The 27,223-nt window shown below is 40.5% G+C and overlaps 1 protein-coding gene across 2 annotated transcripts in view; it reads left to right on the top strand.

Annotated features, from left to right (window-relative positions):
• The window catches only part of UNC5B (unc-5 netrin receptor B), a 223,865-nt gene that overhangs the window by 147,451 nt on the left and 49,191 nt on the right, over positions 1–27,223 (top strand). For both annotated transcript variants that reach the window (XM_087932313.1, XM_026713557.2), the window contains exons 2-3: positions 11,382–11,603; positions 24,292–24,435. In XM_087932313.1, coding sequence (XP_087788439.1) covers positions 11,382–11,603; positions 24,292–24,435 — 366 coding nt within the window. The remainder of the gene's footprint in view (positions 1–11,381; positions 11,604–24,291; positions 24,436–27,223) is intronic.

The following is a 27,223-nucleotide window of genomic DNA, read 5'->3' as shown; positions in this document are numbered from 1 at the left end:
CCTTTTTGCTTCTCTTTTAATCCTGATGGAGGGGACATTAATCGTCCACCTGGGGCCTTACTCCCACGTTGACCCTGAGTTCTTAATTGTGCCTTCCTTTTGACAGCTCTGCGCATGCGCAGACTGGGAACCGGTTCCAGAAGCTCCCCCGCCTCACTGCTGTCCAAGCCCAAAGGCAGCTGATGACTGCCAGCGTGCCCTGGCCCCATCTCTGCCTCTGGTGCAGAGCCCTCATCCAAGCCTTCCTCAGTCTCCAGGAGTGGCCCAGGTTCCTTCCCAACCTCTTCACTCTGCTGCCCACTCCACCAGCCATGCGGACCACAACAATCCTTGCTTTAAACCAAGTCTTTCCAACTCAAGATTCATTGCTCAGTTATGTACTGTGCTGAACTGGGAAGGGGACTACATGCCTGCTGTGGTTTATCTCAAGGAGGTCATAAAAAATAGATGCCAATACAGGTCATATGACAAGCCAGAATTTCCTGTGCAAATGTGCCCTAGATGTGTTTCTGGGCTTACTGCTCCTACTTGAATGTTTCACAAACTTCTTGCCCGTTGCTTGTCTTAGGCCCTTTTGTGTTACAGGTGGTCCTTGTTTAGGGACCACACTTGGGGCTGACAACTTGCTGAGTAAGTGAAGCAGTCACTAAGTGAAACGGTGAGACTGTGTTTGTGAACTTTAAGTTTTGTTTGCTTTACAAATCAGTGAAAGTGTGAAGGTGAGAATTGATCATAAAGTTATTTTTTCAGCACCATCAAAATTGCAAAAAGTCATTAAACAAGGCTGTTAAAAAAGGACTACCTGTACTTCTCGAGTTATTAGAGCTGGTTGGCAGTAATCCACATAACCACTAGATATCCACAGATTATCAGAGTTGGAAGGGACCTTGTAGGTCATCTAGTCCAACCCCACCTCCCAAGCAGGAGACCTTACACCATTTCTGACAGATGGAAGTCCAGTCTCTTCTTGAAAGCTTCCAGTGATGAAGCTCCCACAACTTCTGAAGGCAACTTCTGTTCCATTGGTTGATTACTCTCACTGTCAGAAAATTTTTCCTTATTTCTAGGCTTGAATCTCTCCTTGATCAGTTTCCATCCATTATTCCTTGTCTGGTCTTCAGGTGCTTTGGAAAAACATGGTAGATGGTAAGATGGTAGCCAAGGGAACATTTTCTGTATCTCTTTCAAGTGTTTCTCAATCTTGAAAACTTGAAAATCTCTGGATATCAACTCCCAGAATTCCACAGTCAGCCATGATACTGTAGCTGAGGAATTATGGGAGTTGAAGTCCAGACATCCTCAAGTTGCCAAAGTTGAGGAACACCGATCTAGCAAGTTCACATAGTAGCCTTCCAGAGTTTTGCAGTCGAGATCTGATACCCCTAATTCCTCTTTCTATTTTTGGCCTGTATAAAAGGATTGGACAAGGTCTGTTTTCTACCGAGTCAAGGGAAAAATAACATGGTGAGATGAGAACCATTAAGCGTTCCTTGGGTGTGGTTGGGTAAGTTCAGCAGGTCAACTGCTTTTCCCAAACTCATCAACTTTTATTTGACAGCGAGGTAGTCTCATTTTTGTTTTGATGTAAGAGGTTTTAAAGAAGGTTTTTAATGAACAGAGGCCAAGATTGTCCGTTCTTTGGCCCCCACAATGCAGCATGTGTGAAAGTGGGAAAGGGAGGATATTCCACCCCTCCCTTCCTTACAAAATAATAAATGGATTTTCCCCCCACTGAGAACATCAGCCGAGTGAAGAATAGGAGAGATTTCCCATGCAGTGGGTGGGCGGTCTGGCTGTAATGAACCAGGGAGTTAGGAATGAAGGATATGAAAGACTGTTTCCATACCTTGCATTAAAAGTCTGCTTTATGGAACTCATAGAGACCCTTGCAGCTATTATCCCAGTGTTATAGGAACTTAAAAAAAAAACTGACGCAGGGAAAAAAACAATCACAGTGGTCCATCTAGCCTGCTTTTGTTTGTTTTTTGTTTTTTGTATTATTTTTATTATTTTATTTTGATTTGTTTATTTTAATCTACATTTAACTTAACTTTTTTATATTCTGCACTCTCTGCCATCATCCTCCTCCTCCTCCTCATCATCTCATCATTGTTATTTGCTTCTTTCTACAACTTACATAAGTTGTTTTGCTCTGGCAGTTCCTCTTCATCTCTCCATTGTCAACTGTATTGTTCGTCTACAATCTTATCTGTTTTATTGAAGGGTTTTTAAAGTAGGCCCATTGTTCCATAGTGTACATTGAAATTCAAAAAGTGAAAAACATGAAGACTTCTGCAGCTGCTTTTGTCCGATTTAAGATCGTGGCCATCATTTTTATGAACCATCTCACCAAAGTTACAGATTATTCCTTAAAAAGTAATATTATCTTTCTAAAATGTGACTAGACTGCATTTTCACATATTGCCTCTGTTGGCAGGAGGCTCTTTTCTTTTTTGATCATTATGAATTGATTGATTGACTGGCTGATTGATTGATTAATTGATTGATTTAGTTTATGGGATATCATACATGGACTAGCAATATATATTAACATCTCATCTAGATTACTACAACCCAATAAAATATAAATGTTAACAAGATCTATGTTCAACCAATCTAACCATTGAAGCATAGCATCGCTTATATTTTTTTTAAAAAAAAACAGATACTGGACCGGTATATGTCCTCAACTTACATCTGGTCACAGTGTGATCCACCATTTGACATGGGACCCCACAATCACACTGAGGGGAAGATACTATGCCCCATTTATACAGGGTGTCCCGGCAGACGCCATGTGAGGTGCAAATCCTGTTCAGGATTGTCCATTGCTCAGCCTGGGATTTTTGTGGGATTATTTATATGTCTTCCTACGACTGGGGATTTGGTGACCCCTTTGGCTTTCCTTTTGACATTGATTTGGCAAATTCAAATAATATTCCCAATCTCTTTTGTCATTTGGGCCTGAAAATGACTGTCTTTTTGTTTTTGTTGCCATGTATTTTGAAAGCCAGGAAAGAGTACAGAGTAGTCTGGCTGCCACAAGTCGCTGTTTTGTTTAGTTCACGCTGTCACACTATCCAGGGTGCACCCCGAGGAAGAGAGCTTCACACCCCATCATTGTGGAATTATAGGGTATTAGATTCCTAGTAGGCGAGATTTGAGGTTATTTTTAGAAGTTTTTACTGACCTCCTCTCTTCTCTCCCTCCCTCACCTCCACTTCCCCCTCTATCCAGCATAGAAATTAAGTCACAGAAATGAAGTGGGGATCTTTGGGATGGAATTGCATTTTGTTCATGTAACACATATTACTACAGCAAAATTGTTTAGATGTATACATTGATGGACCCTTTCTTTCCTTGGACTCTTAGACAAAAACAAAACTGAGTTTTGAATTGTGGCTTGCTCACTAATCTAATTCTGGACATAGATTTCTACTTAGGGAACCTATTCATCCACCTGGCAAGCGGTTCCAATTAAAGCTACATGCGTCCTGCATTTTTCTGAATCTCTGGATAACTTTCCTGAATTTAAATTCAAACTTTTTTGAATTTTCAAATTCCTAGCTTGGCCAGCTAGAGATACAGGGTTCTAAAACACAAGCTCACAAATATATAAGTCGTCTCCAAAAGTTTTCTAAGCCCCGGAAAAAAAATCTTAGATGCCCTGAGGGTCAGGTTAAGTGCCTGTTATTTTCTGAAGCCACTAAGTGAATTTTGGGATGAGCAGAAAGGATAAAGATGGATTCTGAACACCAAGAAGGAAAAGTAATTTGGGTAAAAAATCACAAGGGTGCAATTTTCTCTAAATGAGCCCTCTCAACTGGTGGTTTTTTTTTCTCTGTAAAACCCACTCAACTTCACATGACCAGATAGCCCCAATTATAACCAGCAGAGAAGCAGGAAGGGTGCTTCAATTTTCTTTAGATTAAAGATGAATTTCTGACATACCCTCAGAAGAATGTGCTTATTAAGTTGTTCAAAAGTAGATCCCCTGTCATAAAGCCCAATAAGTAAATGGACTGACTATTCATGCTAACTTTTTTACGGTCACACATTGTGGAAGCATGTGTGAGATTTGTCTTTCTGCCATGTACTGTCAACACAGAGTAAGTTCTTACTTTTGAAAGCAAGTTGGGGCTTGGAGATCAAAGTGTTGAAGAAAAAACGCACCTTGTGGCCCCCATGGCTGTATGAGTTAATGGGTTTCATGCTGGTGTCCCAGCAGGAGAAGACAAAATTGGTAGATCGCATTTCAAAAACAAAGAAACACAATGAAGAACAAGCAAAGGCACTCAGCAGCTTTTTGCTTTTGAAACATTAGACAGCACAAAGAAAAAGAACACCCCTTTTTGCCTTGTGTTTCTTTCATTCCTGTGACCTCATTTTGCTTTATAATATGGGAGGAAACATTTCAGTGCCCAGTCAATATTAATACATCTGTCACTTCAAATGTGGCAGATTTGAATTTTTGTCCTTCAAATGTGCAACATCCAGTCTTTGTCATTTCTTCAACATTCTGATGATTCAGAATTTCTTCTCAGAGAGTGTTGACTATGAGCAAAGACTTCATACTAGTAGAGAACTAGAGGTTTAGGCAGATTTAGCTAAAGGCATCACTAGCTTTCCGTAATAGCTAAGGACATGCCATCGAGCTGTTGAACATTTTCTCAACCTTCCCTGTTCAGTTTTATTGGCTAACCTCAACTCAGAGAAAGGTGTGATAAAATGAAGGCACAACATGGATTGAATAAAGATGAGGTTAACAAGCCTTATGTTATGGGATGGTGGAAATAAGATAAGGGGCTGCTGCCTACAATAATAATTGCCATGGTCTTCTTGAAGTTCCAAGCTCATTGTTTATGAATTTTGTTCTCCAGGATCAATCTGGCTATTAGAAATGTTGATTGAATGAGACTGTTCTGAAATGAAGGGTGTACATTATGTGGAATGTGATGCTCAGAAAGAAGAAAGATCTTAAACCAGAGGTCTCCAAAGTTGGCAACTTTAAGTTGGCAACAAAGTTGGCATAGCTGGCTAGAGAATTCTGGGAGTTGAGGTCCACAAGTCTTAAAGTTGCCAACTTTGGAGAGCCCTGTCTTAAACAGTGGGACAGCTTGCCTCTAGAAGTGATGGGTGTTGCATCACTGGAGGTTTTTAAGAAGAGATTGGACAGCCATTTGCCTGAAATGGTATAGGGTCTCCTGCTTGAGCAGGGGTTGGACTAGAAGGCCTCCAAGGGCCCTTGCAACTGTTATTCTTAGTTTTAAAAGATCTTTAAGCAGTAGCTTAAGTGACCTCTGGAGTTGCTATGAGCTGAAATATGGATGGTACTCTACTCCAGAGGTTTCCTTCCATAGCAATGAAGCACACACTTCCCAATTGCAAAGTATTGTGCAGTGATCTCCAAGTCCTTGGGTTTCAAATCAGAAGTTTGGTTTGCAAACACACAAACACTTCAGCAAAATAAAGTCAAGCAAACAGCAATGAAAAACGTAATTGGTAGCTTCAGGCCAGTATAACATCCGTGGCCAAGGATAATATATCTTTAAGTACTTGTAATCTTTTGAAATTCCTCCGGGCCCTGGCGGAGAGAGGACATAAAGATTACCAAATGGGAGGTGGGAGGGAAGTGACTTGGAGGTGGGGGGTAAGGGGAGAACTTTGCCAGACACACTTTAAGAGACTAATGGATTTCTAATGTTTACATTCTTTATATACAAACCTGCTTTATAAATGATCCTGGCATTAAAGCTGTAAAACAAAGTCATAAAAACAGTCTGCAGCTCAAGCATGGAACATAAATGCCTTTTTTCCACAGGCAGATGAATGAGAGGCAGTGGAGAGAGCAATCAATATTTATGTGCCTTATCTGTGTTTCTGCCTTGCTGTCAGGGAGATGGTAGATAGAGAAGGGGGTAATGTAATACCAGCTTTTGGGGTTGAGTTGAAGCTGGCCTCCCTACTGCTCAGTACTTACCTTGAGAGTACAGTATTTCCACCAACTCTTCCCCTATGTGGAGTGTAATGGGTTCCATTTCACGGGATGAACTTAGAATGCCAGATAATAGCTGTTCTGTCAATATGATTGCAGCAGTGTCAACCCCTGTCAGGGAGAAAATCATATACCTTTCCCCAAATTGTGTGCAGGATAATTGAAACACAGTTTTCCCTGAGGTTGGTTCACATGTTATAAAAAGATCATGGTTTCCCCTGTCCAGTCTCATCCAACTTTACTGGTTGGTCCTCATCTCTTTTTCCTAGCTGAGAGAACCAGCATGTCTGAAAATGCTTCTGTGGTCATGTAACCAGCATGACTATTTGCCAAGGTGCACAGAATCCTATTGCCTTCCTACTGCAATGGTGCCTATTTATCTACTTGCATTTGCATGCTTTTCATACTGCTAGATTGACAGAAATATCGCATGGTACTTGGTGACAGGATTCCGGCAGTTACCTCAATTAAATCGTGAGTCTCGAGCCAAACTTCCAAAGCTTCAAAATGATTTATTGGGAGTTAACATGTCTGGCACTGCCTGGGTGTAGCCGACTCTGAGATACATAATTCATTGTTACCCTTGACCCTGGTTTTCCCCCACCCCCTGGGTATATCATAATTCATATATTCTCCAATGGGACACATCCGTAACCAAGAGTCATCAATCATTCTCTCTGGTTAGAATTTTGCATGGCAGAAACTTCAGTCACCTAGTTACTATCTTTGAAAAACTATGTATGGAATGCACTTTTGCTTTCCAAACTGCCAAACTGCTCTTTCAAACCCCTTTCCCCCTTCCCTTTCTGTTGGCAACTCTAAAAAGACCATAGAAAAATTTTATGAGTTGACATTCGGCTCCCCTCACTTTCTGAAGGTGATCTGTACAACACAAAAAGAAAACAAATTTGAACTGCCAACCTCCCAGTTGACCAGCCCAGCATCTTAACTGCTAGGCCACCATGCCCCTCACAGGCCATACTCCTAAATATATAGCTGGAGGAGAACATCACCCAGAGCAGGGATGGACAACTATTGCAACTTTATGTCCTGTGTACTTCAACTTACAGAATTCATGAGCCAGCTGTGCCAGTTTTGCTGGCTTAGGAATTCTGAAAGTTGAAGTCAACAGGTCGTAATGTTATCATAGTCGCCAACCTTTGACCCAGAGGAAGGTAGTAAGTGAACAAAAAATTAAAAGGAAGGATTTAGTCTCTCTGTGTTTGACTTCGGTATTCTTATTCTGTTTGGCCAAATTAATATCACAGATGTTTATTTCATTTATTTTGATCCAAGCCGGAGACCTTGGATTCAAGGAGGAGTTTCTATAAACTATGTGTTCTTCCAATTAGAGTAATCTTTTCCAAAATTCATAGCATTAAGTCTGGAGATAAGTGAATCCTTTTGGCACTGCACCCAGCATTTAATAGAAAATCAAGAATGAAACTGTAGATCAATGTACTGGAATTGTAATAAAGTCTCTGGAAATACTAAATCTATTGATAGAGTTGCAAAGATTGTCCACTTTTAAATAGAAACGTCGGCTTTACTTCAGCGTATGCAAAAGCTGCTGGGATCACATGCAGGGATAATACATTTGGTTTTGTTTCAGAATTCGAACTCATAGGCACTTAGAGGATAATATACCACCATTACTATTACGGGGAGCAAGGCAAGGGTCACTGATGTGGCAACTTCTGGAGACATCTGTGTTCATAAAAATCAACTGGAAAACACAATAAGATACTGTAATTTTTAAACTAAAACAAAAGACCTTGTTTGGTGGGGGGGAATCTACTGAACTACTGATGTGATGGTGATGATGGTATGTTGATGATGATGATGAAATGTTGATAATGATTTTGCTTCTGTTCAAACTACAGCCCATTTCGAAGAATAATCAGTAATGACCACTTTATCTCTATTAGCTCTGGGGTCATTTTATTCTTCCTAATGATCTTGGGCAAGCATTTTCAATTTAGTTCCAGAAAAGCCCATTCATCATAATTCATCACCCCACTCATCTTGTCTGGATTTAGGCTTTTTGCTCTTACCGTTTCCGTTCTTACCGACTCTGGGCTGCTGTTGTGCAGCAACTTCACAAGGGCACACCAGGAGGGCATTGTGTGCCTCAATTACTGGGGAGTGGGGGGGCCCTCTTGTATAATTGGTACTGTTCAGAGAAAATTATAGAGCTGAAAATGAAATTAAGGGGGGCGGGGGGGGACACACCTGGCAGCCACAGAGAGCAGAGAAAGTAAGGAGCGCATATGTGTGCGTGCACGCAAACACACGCACAGAGATTAGTCTGGAGTTTAATTTGCTGTTTCCAAAAGAGCAGTTAATGGATTATGACAAATGTCCTACTGCTTTCCCTAGTGCTGTGTTAAAATGGAAATGGAAAGTCAATTTTCCTAAATGGATTTTAAATGGTAGTGTGTATACATTTCTGAGAGAGAGAGGGAGAGAGAGAGAGAGAGAGAGTTTTGCTCAGGAGGCATCTTAGGCTGCTTTGGGTCTGCTCCATCGTGCGCTTCCTAAAGACTCCAAGAAAAAACTATCCTGATTTGCGGCCAGTTTTTCTAATGGTTTCATACGGTTCTATTGCTACCTTTAAGCCTGCCTTACTAGACCTGCAAAGTTTTTTTGCAAAGTCCTTGCAGGAAAAGTGCATTAAGCTTTTACATCAGGGGTCTCCAACCTTAGCAAGTTGAAGCCTGGTGAACTTCAACTCCCAGAATTCCCGAGTCAGCTTGAGAGTTGAAGTCCGCCAGACTTAAACTTACCAAGGTTGGAAACCCCTGCTTTACATCATGGTGACCTCTTGATTCCTAATTTATTTATTTTTTTTTTTAAAAAAAGTCCATTATAAAGGCTATTATGTCTTTCAACAAATCTTCATGACTTAACCTTCTTCTTTTGTGGATCTCCTCAACAACTGTAATTTTTTATATGGCCAAGGAAAGCGGTTTATTCAGTTTTGGGAGGGAAGCAAGATTTGTGTTTCACATTCTTGCAATCTCCAGGCGACCAATTCAATACTTTCGAACCATTTTTAGGAAGCAAGACCAACTTGAACTCAAACTTCAACTCCAGATCGACATTTGTATTAGTATAATATATGTCGACCTCCCAACTCCTTAAATGTTGACCACACTTATCGTTCAATGCTTTTTTAAAAATCAGTATGATAATAAGTTGCCCAATAGTGCTTCAAACAATCCTTAAAAGACCAATTTTCAATGTTTGCTAATTTTGTCTTCTGCCTACCACACCGCCTAGAATCTGATTTGGCAGGAAAAAAAAATGTAGAACATAGAATAAGAAAATTGGAAAGAACTTTGGAGGTTTTTGAGTCCAACCCCCTACCTGATCAAGAAACTCTATACCATTTCAGATAAATGCTTGTCCAGTCTCTTCTTAAAAGTGTTGGAGCATCCACAAGGCATTCTACTAATTAATTGTTCTGTTAGGAAATTTCTCCTTAGTTTTAGGTCGTTTCTTTCCTTATTTTCCATCCATTGTTTCTTATCTTGCCTTTTGGTGCTTTGAAAAATAGGCTATCCCCCTCTTTTTTGTGGCAGCCTCTCAAATATTGAAACACTGCTATTAAGTCACCCCTAGTCCTTCTTTTTATTAGATTAGAGGTAAAGGTTCCCCTTGCACCCATGTGCTAGTTGTTTCTGGCTTGAAAGGGTGGTGCTCATCTTCGTTACAAAGCTGAAGAACCAGCACTGTCTGAAGACGTCTCCATGGTCATGTGGCCAGCATGACTAAATGCCAAAGGTGCACAGAACACTGTTACCTTCCCACCAAAGTGGTCCCAAAGTGGCCAGCCAGGAGTTGGATTTGGGGCTCTCCAAAATGTGCAGAATCTTATCTAGGGGTTCTCCCGAACCCCGGTAAACCCCCAGCAGCCTACCCCTGGCCAAAGCACACTAGAACGCTGTTACCTTCCCATTGAAGTGGTACCTATTTATCTACTCACATATCCTTGCTAGGGGGAGGCAGGAGCTGGGGGAAGAAAGGGAACTCACTCCATCGTGTGGCACTTAGGTCTCGAATCCAGCTGACAAGGTCAGCATCTTTAATGACCGAACCCTAGGAGAAATCTCTCCTGGATTATTTGCCTATTGGATTATAAATGCTGCCTTCCTCTTGAGATCAGAATGTATGAAATAAGGAGATCCTGTTTTCCCTAAGAGCCTGAATGTATTTTTCTCTTCAGGACTCAGTGCTGGGAATAAGGCCTCTTATCCTAGATCAGCTTTGCTTTCTGGGGAATTCTGGGAGTTGAAGTCCTCCAGGCTTAAAGTTGACAAGGTTGGCGACCCCTGTCCTGGATAGTCTGTGTCTCCCAAGACCTGACCATCTGACTTCACTTTATCATGGCACTGTTATCTCCTAGCTGTAGCACAGAAAGTCTACCCACTCTTGGGAATCAGAGTGATGTTTAACATCTGCAGAGTGCTTTAGAATATTCAGAGCACTTGATATACTATCAGTAGAGTGGTTTTCCCATGCTGTTGATAGAGGGGGAGTGGAAAAAACACCCGGAGCAAACATCTGAAGCCATTTGTAAATCTTTTGATGTTATCAAGTCCTGTCTTTGAGTAACTATGATTTACTAAGATCTACCGGATTTATTTCTGAGCAAGAATTTTGCTTTATAAAGTTTATACATTTATAAAGTTTGGCTATAGCACTTTTTCCATTTGAAGAACTATTAAGGATTATATGCCTTTACTCATAACTTACGTTTTGATGTCTAAAGCAGAAAAAAAAAGAAAAGTGACCAACCAAAATGATTTCAGTCTAATAAAAGAATGGCTTATCTGCTGATAGCAAAAATAATAATAATAAATTGTGAGAACAATTCTTCTTTCTCCTTCACTTTTGCTTCCTGGTCTAAGTTTACCACCACTTTTGAACTAGGTATAAAAAGGCATAAACCACATTAAATTTTAAACTGGAGATGGCAAGAGTCCGAAAATCTTTTTTACTGCAGGATCCAATCAGGGTTGTTCATCGGTTTAGTCTTCTGAGCTTTCGGAGTTGTCCTGGAGCCTATTTATGTGGTTGGATGTGGCTTCCTATTGGTTGATTGGTATATTGATGGCTGGCTATTGGCTGTCGTTTCCTCGAGCTGCCAAGTCCTCAGCTCTTAACTGGTGGTCAGTCAACATTCCTGTTGACTGATGGGGGCCCATTTCCAATTTCCCTGGTGGACCTCAGGTTGGCATTCTGGGAGTTGAAGTCCACTGAGCTTGAACTTGCCAGAGTTTGAGAAACGCCGCTTTAAAATGGTGAAGCAACAGCTGAATATGAAGTTAGATTACTATGAGAAGCAACTGGAATAATTTGCCTTTTTCCTCTCTTCTGACAGGGATTGAGTATGGAGACGTACTGCCGGATTCCTTCCCATCAGCACTTGCAGAGTCCCTCCCCAATTTCCTCTTGGAGCCACAAGATGCCTACATAGTGAAGAACAAACCGGTAGAGCTGACCTGCAGAGCTAACCCAGCCAACCAGATCTACTTCAAGTGCAACGGAGAATGGGTGAATCAGAATGATCATCTCACAACAGAGAGTTTGGATGAAGTCACTGGTGAGAAACCTTGGAGAATTGGTCCATTTCTTATATTCTTTTTTTTCCCTCTACCTACCTCCCGCTCCCTTGTTAAGATTCGTGGACTTGCGTTCTTTGGCAGTAGAGAATTAAAGTTGACCAAGAGTCTAAAGATATCTGCCTCTTGTCCTATGAGACTGGTGGAAGTTAAGAACCTTGTGATGGAGGGCTGATGTTTCAGACTTAGCTCCCATGAAAGTGAATGAGAAGTTCTTCAAAGAGAGGAACAATGATGAGCAGGCTGTTCTGCAAAACAGGTGAACCCCTGTGCAATTTCTCGGTTGGGAAACTGGGTATATTCTATAGGCGATTCTCAATTCATTCTTTAGACTACCTGAACATGCATCCTAGGACCCTTAACAGAAACCTCTGTATTTTGCAAATCTTCTTTTGAAAGACAAAAGGATACCTGAAACATCCCTTCAAAAGTAGAAAGTGCACATTACAATCTGGTACAGCAGCTATACATTGAGATGAAACAGATCAGTCTATTTCTGATCCAGTTCTCCTTGTTCTCTCTCCTTTTAAAAAAAATAATAATTATAAAATCACAAACATGGAAAAAAACCTCACCCAAACCCGGTTTCTATTATGATAGACTTACACAATTGTGACAAGATTGATAGACAAGAGAGAGAGTGAGAGAGAGAGAGATCAGAATAATCTCTATTTACTAAGTCTGCATTACTATCAGTCTTCTCATCACTTCTTTCACCCACCCCCTCCCTCTTGTAACTGTATGACTGTAACTTTGTTGCTTGTATCTTTATGATTTATATTGACTGTTTCTTAGTATGATTTGATTGCCTATTTTTAATCCCATGACTATATTAAGTGTGGTACCTTATGATTCTTGACGAATGTATCTTTTCTTTTTATGTACACTAACAGCATTTGCACCAAGACAAATTCCTTGTGTGTCTAATCACACTTGGCCAATAAAGAATTCATTCATTCATTCATTCAATTCTAATCTCCTTTAGAAGAGACTCATAACTCGTTTGTTAAGTGAAGTGGTTGCTAAGTGATACCACAACTGTGTTTACAATCTTACTTCAGCTTTCCTTTGCTTTACAGATGACTGAAGGTTACATATGCAAGGAAAATAGCAGAGTTAATTTTTCATCACTGCTATAATTGAGCTGTTGCTGTATGGGGCAGTCATTAAATGAGGACTACTTGTATGTTAAATCTACTTTTGTTACTTGAAAGAACTAATCCCAAATGAAGAATAGATAACAAGAGTGCAAATTGGGATGGTGGCTATATTAATATAAGCGAGAAGTAGAACCCATAGGACCAAATACAATTCTTGGTTTAGTATTCCTTTAATACAGCTTCCTCTATCTTGCTGTTACAATATACAGTAGTATCTAAGCAAACAAGGCTGACCCTGGAAGCTAAGTAGGTGTAACTCTAGCTAATACTTGGGTGAGTACCTGAAAACTCCAGCACTATTGCCAAGACTGAGAAGTCACAGCGCAAATCACTTTCTGAAACCTGCCAAGTTGCAAAGATGCAGTCCCCAGGTGCTGAGCTCAACTGAAAAGTGGTTTTTACATTTAGTCAGATGCATCTGAAAGGCAAGAATTAGGAAGAGACTATTCTAGTGAGAAGTCAATGGCATTCAAACAAGGGTAGAGGCAGGGAGGCAATCTGTCCTGAGTGTAGACAATAAGGGTGTCTCTGATTGGGTGGGTGGGTGCCTTCATGGGCTGTGTGCTGGTTTGTTAAAACAAGGAGACTAGCTGCAAGCATGGGGTCAGATTGCTGCCAGTGTTCCAGTCAGCTGTTTTATGTTCAGGAGCACTGCAGCAACAAAGAACAAAGTGTGTTCTCAAGTCAATTTTGACTCCTGGCAACTTCCCCCTGCAGTTTTTAAAGTGGTTTGCCATTGTCTTCTTCCTAGTTCAGAGAGAGAGAGAGAGAAAGAGAGAGAGAGAGAGAGAGAGAGAGAGAGAGAGAGAGAGACTGTCCCCAAATCACCAGCTGGCTTTGTGCCTAAGGCGGGATTAGACCTCACTGGTCTCTGAGTTTCCAGTCTGGTGCCTTTAACTGTTACACCAAACTGGCTCACAGCAGCAGAGGAGGGTGTCAAAGATGTTAAGTAAGAAGGGTATTAACTTTCTCATCTTGAGCATCATTCCTCACAAAAATAGCAATTTTTGAATGTATTTTATGTCAGAGGATGCATTTCTAAATATGGTTTATCCTGAAGTAACATTTTTAATACCCATGTTTTTAAATCCAGTCTTAAACTCCTGAGCCTACATTGGCAAAGTGGAGAAATGTACAGTATAATCCTAATAGTAGACAAATTTTCATCCATGCATTTTTGGAGATATTACTTAATTTGTATCATAATGCAAAACAATGGCACAGATTTGAGATTTCAATATTATATTGTCCAAATAACTCTTCATACTAATTGCACCAAACATCATAATACACAAGTACCTCAGGAAAACTTTTCAACAAAGTACTTAACAGGAGGCTGTTTAGAACAAAAAAAATCTTAGAGTGAGGAAGATAAAATTCTTTCATAGATAAGAGACATTTGCTAAGAGCATAGGAGGAAACAAGAGGGATGCTTGGTCAATTGTTTATGGGCAAGAGATAAGAGGAAAGAGACTCAAGAATCTGATCCGAAAGCTAGTTTTTGGTCTATAATGCTATTAAGGATTTTAAGGCTAGATTCAAGCAACTTTCTGTAATGGCACTAACTAGAGCTTGTGCACCAAAGTAAATAATGTATTAAATAACCGTGAACCTATTTCCCTTAAATTTCAGTGACTCTTGCCTTCTTGGACCTACACTGGAAACCTCTTCAAAGTTGCCTACGGTTGCTCAAGAGGTGGCCTACAACTTATTTTAACAAACTGACAGATACTTAGCTCATACCAGTTCAAATCCTTTTTAGGTTATAGAGTCTGCAGATGGTCATTGCCTCAAGAAATCATTGTTTGATCCTCCCTAAACATAAGTCACGGAGTGCAGTAGTTCAGTAGACTTTGTTTGTAAAATTTAAATTTGAATCTACCACCTGGCAAAACTGGGTAGGACAGATTTAGTTACAAAGCTTTTTTTTAATTTTTGTTTTGTTTTATTTTCAGGCCTTGCTTGCCTGCTTCCCAGAGGGGTTTGATTGTTTATTGTTAGGAACAGGATGTTGAACTAAATGGCCTTTTGATATGATCCAGGAAAGGTTTTATATTCTTATATAGACTGAAATAGAATAATGGAGTCCATATCAGTGTTAATTCCATATTCTCCTGGCAATTTTAGCATGCTGCAATCTGAAGTTGTCCCATTCCTTTGTTTGTTGGTTGGTTGGTTGGTTTTAAGAGAGGCAACTTTGAAATATTCTTCTAGGCATTGGTTTAAATACCTGTTTGACAATCACCATAATAAAATAATAGAATTTAAAATACTTGAAACCAAATTCTCTCCAATTTCAAAGGCAGTAAAAATGCCTTTTGAAAACTGTATTATTATTCAAGACCAGTTTTAAGAAACTTCTGTCATCAAATGCCTTAAGTAAATTCTTACAGCAAATCTAGCCACCGTCCTGGGATAATTGGATCATTTTGTTGCTTTTCTTTTTGATTGCACTCAACTCTGCTGGAGGATCTGGGCACAGCTTGCTTTAACAGCTTCCAAAGCAATTGCTTATTTCCATCAAAATCATTCGGCAATTTCTCACACTCTTAACTATCTTAATCGTCCCTTGCTCCTTTTCTACTTTTTTGTAGCCATAACTCTCAACATTCAATTCCACATAGCTTCCACATCTGTTTTTCCTTCTTTCTTTATTAATAGAGTAGAAATTCTATTAATTCTCCTGAAAAATTAATTTTCTCTATTCTACGCTGCTCAAAAAAATAAAGGGAACACAAAAATAAGACATCCTAGATCTGAATGAATGAAGTATTCTTATTAAATACTTTGTTCATTACATAGTTGAATGTGCTGACAACAAAATCACACAAAAATTATCAATGGAAATCAAATTTAGCAACCCATGGAGGTCTGGATTTGGAGTTAGACTCAAAATTAAAGTGGAAAAAAACACTACAGGCTGATCCAACTTTGATGTAATGTCCTTAAAACAAGTCAAAATGAGGCTCAGTAGTGTGTGTGGCCTCCACATGCCTGTATGACCTCCCTACAACGCCTGGGCATGCTCCTGATGAGGTGGCAGATGGTCTCCTGAGGGATCTCCTCCCAAACCTGGACTAAAACATCCCCCAACTCCTGGACAGTCTGTGGTGCAACGTGGCGTTGGTGGAATGAGCGAGACATGATGTCCCAGATATGCTCAATTGGATTCAGGTCTGGGGAACGGGCGGGCCAGTCCATAGCATCAGTGCCTTCGTCTTGCAGGAACTGCTGACACACTCCAGCCACATGAGGTCTAGCATTGTTGTGCATTAGGAGGAACCCAGGGCCAATCGCACCAGCATATGGTCTCACAAGGGGTCTGAGGATCTCATCTCGGTACCTAATGGCAGTCAGGCTACCTCTGGCGAGCACGTGAAGGGCTGTCCGGCCCCCTAAAAAAATGCCATCCTACACCTTTACTGACCCACTGCCAATCCGGTCACGCTGGAGGATGTTGCAGGCAGCAGAACGTTCTCCATGGTGTCTCCAGGCCCTGTCACGCCTGTCACATGTGCTCAGTGTGAACCTGCTTTCATCTGTGAAGAGCACAGGGTGCCAGTGGTAAATTTGCCAATCTTGGTGTTCTCTGGCAAATGCCAAACGCCCTGCACAGTTTTGGGCTGTAAGCACATCCCCCACCTGTGGACATCGGGCCCTCATGGAGTCTGTTTCTGACCATTTGAGCAGCCACATGCACATTTGTGGCTGCCTGGAGGTCTTTTTGCAGGGCTCTGGCAGTGCTCCTCCTGTTCCTCCTTGCACAAAGGCAGAGGTAGCGGTCCTGATGCTGGGTTGTTGCCCTCCTACGGCCTCCTCCATGTCTCCTGATGTACTGGCCTGTCTCCTGGTAGTGCCTCGATGCTCTGGACACTACGCTGACAGACACAGCAAACCTTCTTGCCACAGCTCGCATTGATGTGCCATCCTGGATGAGCTGCACTACTTGTGTGGGTTGAGCCACTTGTGGGGGTTGTAGACTCCGTCTCATGCTACCACTAGAGTGAAAGCACCACCAGCATTCAAAAGTGACCAAACCACCAGCCAGAGAACATAGGAACTGAGAAGTGGTCTGTGGTCACCACCTGCAGAACCACTCCTTTATTGGGGATGTCTTGCTAACTGCCTCTGCTTTCCACCTGTTGTCTATTCCATTTACACAACAGCATGTGAAATTGATTGTCAATCAGTGTTGCTACCTAAGTGGACAGTTTGATTTCACAGAAGTGTGATTGACTTGGAGTTACATTGTGTAGTTTAAGTGTTCCTTTTATTTATTTTTTGAGCAGTGTATTTAATGTCGGACTCGTGCTTTGTCTTCTTGCAATTGTTCCACTTTTACTCTTGTTTATTTCACTTCTTTTCTTCCATTTCCCTCTCAAGATCCATTCTGACCCTGCTAAAAAATGATCTCACCCACATTCAGAACCTTTCATCACCTGGTATCCTTCACTGATGTGTTCATCATCATCGTATCCGTCATACTTTTAGATATTGTGCTTTTATCCTGTGTATCTTGACTAGGCTTTGGTTTAAATCATAAGCTTGAAACCAAGAAACCTTTTTCTAAATGGAAACTCCACCAACAGTCATTCTCTCATTCATTCTTGGTTCTCCAAATCAGTGGTGGGATTCAAAAAATGTACTACTGATTCTGTGGGTGTGGCTTGGTGGGTGTGGCAGGGGAAGGATACTGTAAAATCCCCATTCCCCTCCCCACTCCTGGGGAGGTTAGTGGGATGGGGGGAGGGGAGTGGGGAGGGGAATGGGGATTTTGCAGTATCCTTCCCCTGCCACGCCCACCAAGCCACGCCATGCCACGCCTACTAAGCCATGCCCACAGAACCAGTAGTAAAAAAAATTTTGAATCCCACCACTGACTTGGATGTGTGTTTGTTTGTAGGAAGATGGCTCTGGGTAGGCATTGTTTACTGACAGCTTCAGATAGTGACCATTCACAATTATAACCATGATGAAAAAATAACTTTGTGGCCAATGCTTAGAGGAAAGCCTTCAGTGTGAAATTGTCTAGTCCATTTCAGGCAGAAAATTCCAGAGAGGGAGGCTTGTAATCAACTAATTAAGGTCACTAAGTTAGCACTTTCAAGGACACACCCTGTGGGGAAAAGCATATCTGGAAGAACGAACTTGTTTAAGCCGTTATTTTGCCCTTTGAGGGGGTGTGGAGACAGAAACAGGTCTGGCACAAGATACTGTATGAGAGAAATTTACGTGAATGAAATAGCAGCAACTAGCAATCCCTTCCTTCCTTCCTTCCTTCCTTCCTTCCTTCCTTCCTTCTTACTTTTCTCTCTCTTTTCTTAGCGACCATTTCCCTGGAACCAAATACAGTCACTAAATGAGGAGCACTTGTATTTGCTTCCCATCAATAACATATTTATAAAGAAAGATAATCTGATGACCTCTGACCTAGTACTTAAAGCTAAATCGAACTTTTCTTTTTCTAAAACTTGCACGGCCACTCTTTTCCGGTTTTCAAAATATTTCCTTGCCTCATTTTCACTACAGACAAATATTTTGGTCTTACAGAAATAGGGGATATTCAGCCCACGATATTAAATTGATAATAAAACCAAGCTTCTGTTTTTAAGATTTTTCTCTTCCTTTCTCATGTCTCCAAAGAACAAATACATGCATGCATACACAAATAAAAACAGTGCAGTTATGCAGTAGCAGTAATAAAATATATGAGGCAATGAAAAGCAGATATAACATTGGGCAGGTGACTTTGAATCTGCTGAATGAACTGTGATTGGGGACTTGTTTCCTTTCTACCTGTGAATTGTGGAATAAACTTTGGACACGTGTGATATAAGTGGTAGTGTGGGAGAAGAGCTGGCAGAACGGAGAGGAAGAGGTAAACAAGTCATCACTGTAGAGTCATTATAATTCCACAAACACAAATCTAAATTCAGTCCCTCTTGAATTTCATTGACCCTTATCTGGCGCCAATTTTGTACTGAACTTTAGTTAGCTAGATTCTTCTCTATAGGTTTGAACAATAAATCTTTTTTGAACTGTAATTTAATTTAATGGTCCTGATCCTTTGCACCTGACCAGTAGAGATAATATATATATGTGTACGATCTATTAACATGTTACACAAAGGATTCCATGAGCTAAACCAGTTCTGTTTGGCTTTTAGACACATTGCCAGGTAGTGCTGTGGAGAGAGGAGTTGTCTATTTATAATATTTTACAAATTCAAAGAGGATTGAAACTATATTTGCAAAGACACCCGAAGGAATACGTGTTGAGCTTTCTAGCAATTAGTCAAGACAAGCTTTATAAGACGCTTGAGCTTATTAATTTAGAAGCTATCGAAAAGTAGATGGATTACAGATTAGCCCGCTAATCTCATACTTCTCTTAAATCACAGGGTTAAGGATTTCAGCTCCGGTGTCTATTTGATGTAGTGATTTTTTAATTTTATTTTGAATAAACCTTTTTTTGATCTGGGCTCTATTGTATTGTATATTTTAATGAGAAGTGGCTGTGAGTTACAGCATATAACATTAACCAAAGCAACTATGATAACTTCTTTTTCATTTGCTAGATTCATTTCATTTTTTAAAGTAAAATAAATACAGCAAGAAGATATAGCTATAATGAAAGTTTCCATTTAATAAGTCTATTTAATAAGTCTATTATTCACTGTTGAACTCACGCAAAAGTCCATATTAAATGCCGTCCAGGGCTAAATTATTTAATTGGCGTGGAAGTTGGTAACACGAATAGCAAATAGATTTGCAATAGGCAGGAGCCTCTTCTGCCCCAAGAGACTCCTTGCTACATGTTCCTCTTGTAATCACAACTGTGTTATTGTCACACCAGCTAAAGGAGCCAGACGTGCTAGGCTGTGATTCAGAGAAGCCACGCAGCAAGGAAATATGGCATGGAGTTTTCTGGGTATGGCTGGAGGAATGGGTGGAATCAATACAAGGCCTACTAAAGCCTCATCGTTGCAGCTAGCATTCAAGTTACTTTAATAATCAAGAGGCTGGCAAGGGATTTTTATCTGAGTACGTAGAAGGAAACAATAGAAAAGAATATATGTAGCTCAGGGTTGAATTGTGCAGTTTTTGGTGCTTTCAAAAAACCCAAGACCGAAAACAGAAGAAGATTAAAGTATGGTTTCATTCAATCTCACAGCTCTCTTTACTTCCATAGAACCAGGACTAGAGAAAGAACCCATGACAGCGGCACGACACAACACACCAGATTTAGCCAAATACATAATATAAGCTTACTTATAAACCACTTAAAAAGAGACAGTAAAAAAACAAAAACAACAGGAGAGAACTTCTCCAGCAGTCAGACAAACAATCAAGCAGAGAACAATATTCTAATGAAGAAACTACAAAGGAGAAAAGTGTACCTTTACCAACATTGGCAGGGCAAATCACTATATATCAACAGGGAGCCAACACCACACTCAGTAGCATTGATGATGTTCCCTAGTCAGGTAATGAAATGTCTACAAGCAAACAACTGATTCTAAGAGCACCAAGGAAGGACTCCATAGAAAACATGCATCCACGGGTGTAATTTCTGATTGATGTCAGATATCAAGACATGCTTTATTACCTTCAAAGAAGGAAGCCTCATTTCGTATTTGCAGAGTTGGCAAAGTATTGGTTGAATATCTTCTTCTCTCCTGCCCCAGTAAAATATTCCTTGCTTTGCCTTTTTAAAATTACTGTTTCTTTTATATAGCAGACCTTGTCAAAGAGCTTAAAATTGTATTCTTGGTTTTCCCAACACTCTTCCTGGATTTTCACAACTTCCTTGTCAGATAACTTGAGTGACAGATAATAGGAAGGTTCAAAGAGAAAGTACTTAGCTTTGATTTAGTGAGTTTTGTGAAACCAGCTATTCTGCGGCTACGTAAGAATTTTTAATTTAATTTGTATTCAATGTAGGCACTGCCGGACTCCAAACTGACTCTGGGTGATGTATAATAAAACCGAAGTGTCCTATGTTTTTGGTTTGATCTGTTCCTGTCTATCCCTTTAGATTTGAAGTAAACCTGAGAAAAGTGGAGTTTTGTGGAGGAGAAAAGAGGAAATAGAACCCCCTTTAGCCCAGAAAGTAATTATATTCATGTGAGAAAACATCTGTGAGTTGTAGGAAGCAAGCAAACCAATGAATCAATCGATCAGAATAGAGCTGGAAGGGACCTTGGAGATCTTCTAGTCTAACCCCCTGCTCAAGCAAAAGACCATTTCAGACAAGTGGCTGTCCAGCCTCTTCTCAAAAGCCTCCAGTGATGAAACACCCACAACTTCTGAAGGCAAACTGTTCCACTAGTTAACTGTCCTCACTGTTTGGAAATTTCTCCTTAATTCCAGGTTGCTTCTTTCCTTGATCAGTTTCCATCCATCATTTCTTGTCTTGACTTCTGGTGCTTTGGAAAATAATCTGACTCCCTCCTCTTTGTGGCAGCCCCTCAAATACTGGAATACTGCTTATCATGTCACCCCTAGTCCTTCTTTTCTCTAGAGTAGCCATACCCAATTCTTGCAACCGTTCTTCATTCTTCAAACTGTTTTCCAATAATACAGAGAAGATGTGTGATAGTCTTGGATTTTATACCATAAGCTGGAAAAAAAAAAGAATAAAGCTTTAGGGATTTATTTTTTATTAATCAAATGGCAACTTCCCAGGCTCAGGAAAAGTAGGAAGACATAGCAAGCTTTGCCAAGTTTTACCAGTTTCAAATTACTATCCGTGCAACCCGCTATCTTCCTTAAAGCATCAACCATCTTAAACAAGGACAGTTCTCCAACATTGCTTATCTTTAAGACCATCATTCATTAGAGGATCTCTGCAGGGTGAAATAGAGGGTAATTGTTCTCTGCTTTTTTGTATCAGAAACAGTTAATGGCTGCTGAAGGCACTCTCTTCCTTTGTAGGCATGTATTAAAGCAGTGAAATTAAAGCACGTACCGCTGCCTCTCGTAGAATGGAGGCCGAGATGGGAAAGGGTAGCAATGAAGGCAGGTGTAAAACAGAGGAGGCGGTGGGAGTACAGTTTAACTTGCAATTACATCATATTCTGGAACAGATGTGAGTTTATTGCAGACCTCACCACCAGCCACCAATAATCAGCTGCTGGTGGGTTTTCCTACTCCACTAGAAAGTTTAACACTTCAACGCCTATGATGAACTGTACATGTTTTTTGACTCTTTCGATTACATTTTCCGTTGAATGTCAAGAATTGGCTTGTGCGAAAGGGGGTGCGAGATGGTGGCAGAGGTTAAGGCTGGAAGGGTAGAAACCATGGGTGAAAGGGGACCTTCAGTTTTGCCACCTAAGAAGAGATTCATTGCAGTGTAAAGAGGATTCTGGTCCTAATCATCACTTCCCAAAGATGCTTCCTCTCCCCTTTCCCTACACTAGGGGGTCTTCAAACTTGACAACTTTAAGACTTATGGACTCCCAGAATTCCTCCTCCAGTCATGTTAGCTCAGGAATTCTGGGAGTTGAAGTCCACAAGTCTTAAAGCTGTCAAGTTTGAAGACCCTTGTCCTAGGCGTATTGTGCCATGGCAATTAGACAAGGAGTTAGGGAGAGGCAGGAACAGCAATAGCACTTAGACTTATATGCCGCTTCACAGTGCTTTACAGCCTCCTGTAAGTGTTTTACAGTCGGCCTATTGCCCGCAACAATCTGGGTCCTCATTTTACCCTCCTTGGAAGGATGGAAGGTTGAGTCAACCTCGAGCTGGTGAGACCCGAACTTTCAAACTGCTGACAGCCGGTGATCAGCAGAAGTAGCCTGCAGTACTGCATTCTAACCACTGCGCCTCCAAATATCTTTACATTTAAATTTCTTCGGTCTTTGTACGATTTAGAACAGTGCTTCTCAACCTGGGATACTTTAAGATGTATGAACTTCAAATCCTAGAATTCCAGAGCCACCCCTTTGAAAGAGTATCAAGGTGGAGTCCAGTCATAGTGCACACTGAATAGTCATGAGTTTTCTTCTTCTTTTTTTTTGATCCAAACTGTCCAGCTTGTGTCCAGTTTAATACCCTGTTTCTCCAACAATACGGCCTCCCCCAATAGGAAGTCCCAGCATGTTTTATAAGCATGAAATGAAATTAAGCCCCTCCCCCCAAATTAAGGCCTATATTAAAACATGCGAAAGGGGGGGAATGGCGGGGGGGGCTTGCCGTTAGGAAGTACTTTTGTTGCACACCCGGATATGGTGCTGCCTGCGTTGACCCCGATACGAAGTGCCCCACCAACGCCGAGGTCAACATCCAAGCCATCACTGCACACCCACCTGAAGACACAAGTGGGGGGGAATTAAGTCACCCCCGAAAAGACGGCCTAGCCATTTTTTCGGGGCTCAAAAAAAAATAAGACCCGGCCTTATTATATGAGAAACACGGTAATTTCAGCAGCGTATCAAAGGAATGACCCAAGTATTGATGGCTTTGATAATGTTTTCACCATTTAATTTTGTCTTTAGCACTTTTTCTCACTCTTTGGATATATTCTTTTTAACTTGTCCGTGCTTGATGTTATCCAACTGTAAAATGTCCAGATACTTGTAAGCTTCATCCTGGTGGTTTGGCCATTCAGCATTTCAATTTCATTACCAGGATTTTACTCCATTAATGGCTTTCTAGCACATTTCTCTAGACCAAATTCCATTACTATAACTGTGCTAAAAATTATTACCATACTTGTCAATGATCAGATTTCAATTTCTGGTTTTCCATAAGGCTTCGGTTCATACATGTAAAGCAAATGTAAGATTTGAGTAGCATTTTCTCTTTTTTTGCTGTTTGATAGCCAAGGTTTAGCTATAATAATATAATAATACCATTATTAATATTAATAATTATTCTAAAATAATACTATTACCATTATTATATCAAAAATCAGACTAAAAGTATGATATCAAAAGTCTCTTTGCTGATTGTCTAGCAAGTAGCATTATCGCATTTAACCCGGTGATGTGATTAGTTAAATACACATCATTAGGAAGATTTGAGTAAGAAAATGATTACATGATAAAATGATGTAAGAAAAAGAGAAAAAAGGCCAATAGCAACCTTTTTTCATTATAGGTAAACTATGTGTGCAGCTTTTGTAGTGCTGTGTATGCAAACACCCTTAACCTAAAAATGGTGCACATAAGAAACGGAAGGAGTTAAGTAGTTGTAAGCAAAGCTCAAATGTGCTGGACCCATTGTATACAGTAGTTGTACACAAAGCCCAGATGTAACGCAAAGTTACACAAACGTATCAAAAACAAAAACTTGTGTTTATCCTACGTTGATCTTTAGAGAGAACACTGATGTAGACCTCAGTAGAAGACTACATTTTCCCCCATTTGTCTCTGACATGTGTGGGTGTGTATTCCTCCCTTCTTCATAAATGGCGTTTCATTTAAACCTACAGTAAGTTCTTCCAGGTCTTGGTTCCTCCAACTCCATAATAATTCACTTTTTTTTGGATTATTTGTTTCCAGGCCTCCTTGTAAGAGAAGTCCAGATCGAAGTCTCTCGCCAGCAAGTGGAGGAACTGTTTGGTCTTGAAGATTACTGGTGTCAGTGTGTGGCCTGGAGTTCCGCTGGAACCACAAAAAGTCGCAGAGCTTACGTTCGGATAGCATGTAGGTTCGGGAAGGTTCTTTTTTCGAGCCTTCTTTCTTTTTAAAGATCTTTTTACATCATGAGTTCAATGCTGGTGTTTAGTCCGCTTGCGTACCCTGCATGAAAAAAAAGGGGAATATCACGAACAGCTGCAATAATTCACTCGCTCAAACATTTTATAGACTATTAGCTAATGAAAGGCTTGTGTGCGTCCAAGAGAGAAGTAGTTATATTGAGATATCCTTTACTGGAAGAAAAAATTCATTGGTGCTTTTGGAGGGTTTATTGGAAAGGAGCAGTCATATAAAATAAAAATCTGCTCCTAGAAGAAAATAAATCTGATTTTGGAATAAAGTTCTCCTCCACAGAGGATGGACAACCATTTCTTGGTCCTGCTGCAGCTTTTTCTCCATATCATATGCTGTTCCCCCAGAGGAGTGGTACGGTGGCCTAGAGGTGGAGCTCTTGCCTCACAATCAGGAGGCTGTGAGTTTGATCCTAGGTAGAGGCAGATGTTTCTCTCTCTGGGCATTACCGAGAATATATCTGCTGAAGAAAAACTCCTCATTGGTGACAGGAAGGCATCCGGCCATTAAAACACTGCTAGCTTTGTTCAGTTGCCCAGACTCCACCCCACAAGGGATTGTGGAGTTGTTAAATGAAGATGATGATATGCTGTTCCCACAAAAGTGTTTCAAGATGGTCACTGCCAAGGCAAAAATCTTGCCTTCAGTAATCCTCGTTCTTCATTCTCTCCAACTGCAGTTGTCTCTGACTTATGTGTTTCTGGTCAATTGCGTCTCCAGCGTTTCTGATTTCTAAACAATTTCCATCCGAGATATGGTGGCCAAATTATGCTCCTTCCGGGGGTGATTTCTCTGGCTATCCGAGTTGCCCATCAATTACACCCTGATTTTCCAAGACAGCACTTTGCTCGCCTTTCGCTTGTCCAGTCACATCTTCTTATCTGATTTCTGGACTTTCTGCAGCTGGGTCACATTCTAGAATACGTGCTACAGATGGACTCTGGCCAGGTTGGATGAGATCATTTTGTGTCACTCTGCAAGAGTAGGAGGTGCTAGAACAATATTTCTATTTTTGGCAGCTACACAGTGCAGAAAACAGCAGAGCGCCATGGAAAATCCCTGTTCAACTTTTAAGGAAGCTTGGCTTTTAACAGAATATAATCTGAAATCCTTTATTTGGGGGTCTTCAGGAGAGAACATTTTCCTCCCTGGGGGGTCTTCAGACTAAATTTGATCGCTGTCCTGGATTCTAAATTGCTGTTCGTATCTTGTTCAGTAATGTAGCTGAGATAGGGATGAGGATACTGTTTGCGTCTACATTACCAGCTGGCACACAAACATGTGACTTGTTTTCTTTTCAGCCTGAGATCATTTATAATCACACAAGCGAGGAACTGGCATCCTTGTCAGTTAGGTTGTTGAAGTAGCTCTGGACCAGGAATCAGTTTTCACAGCTCTGACTGACATATTCAGCTTTTCTGGGATACTACAGGAGTGAGAGGTTAAGATCCAAAGGCATAGATAGCATCTTAGTTATATTTCTCCTTTTTGCTCTCTTTAACCAGCAGTAACCCAGTTTCATTCACCCTAAATTTACTCTGAAGGATATTTAGACATAACGGCTGGTACTGGGGGAGCCGCAGTCCCAAATACCTGGAGGGTACCAGGTTACGCTGGTCACACCAGCTGAGATCACATTAAACTTGGTAAATGAGATTAAGCCAATTTCTGAGTTTGCATAACACAGTTAACCATTAACTAACCAAGCGTTCTGTGTTGGTCATGTTCACCAAGCCAAGGTTTTTTTAAAAAATGAGCTGAGTATATTATGTGAACATAGCTGTTCAGACATTAAGCATTTTATATGAGTGCAGCACTTAGGCCATGATTTGCCTGACATATAAAAGCCTGACATATCCTTTGTATGCTTGCAATGCAAGAAGCAATAGCTGTGCGAAAGTGATTTAATTACCAAACTCCCAAGAGGCTGAAGGTTCTGTGATATCTCTAATCATTGCAGAACCCATTTCATGAAGTTAGGTTACAAATTATCATCAGTGTATTCATCATAATCATCCTCAAAAATAATTGTTTGGGAAAACATATATATTTTAGGGCTTTACTTTGTCAAAACGTTTAGGAGGAATTTAGTAGATCTTAGCGCCACCTACTGATTAATTCTTGACACCTATCTTTTCTTATGGGTTGTTGTAGTGATGTTCCTCATTAAAAAGATGTTCAGGTACTATAGAGGTTTCAGAGAATCTGAAAAACCATCAATTGGAAGCTACCACCATGCTTGACATTTAAAATCCTGCATTCGGTAATTTGTTTTCAGTATCAGAACTGAACAGAAATGACAGTTCTTTCATAAAAACATGTGCTTCCTGAATATTCTCCAAATTTTTTCGTGAGATATTTTAGTTTCAGGTCACAAAAGGAACTCTTTTGTTTCTGGTTTTGCTAAATGTCTGGAATCCAGAAAGCCTGACCAATTTCCTGCAAAACACCAAAGCAACTGAATTGTTTTGCCAAGGAGCACCATTGATAAGGATAAAAATATGGACCCTCCAAGTCAAAGAAAGAAACTAGAGAAGGCCTATTTTTGTTCAGTAGTTATTCTTTTAGTTTCTGGTGAGCTGAAATTCTGCCCTGCTTTGAAACACATTCCATTTTAATATTTCAAATAATAGAATGTTCTTCAAAATATGAAGAAATACATTCACCTTTTGATGTCTCTTTGTTTATCTTTCATACCTTTAGATAGAAATTACGCAATTTT

Source organism: Pseudonaja textilis, chromosome 4 (assembly GCF_049901715.1).
Source record: "Pseudonaja textilis isolate UNSWEBS1 chromosome 4, rPseTex1.2, whole genome shotgun sequence".
Classification (NCBI taxonomy): Eukaryota; Metazoa; Chordata; class Lepidosauria; order Squamata; family Elapidae; genus Pseudonaja; species Pseudonaja textilis.
This window is presented reverse-complemented; position numbering and strand designations above follow the sequence as displayed.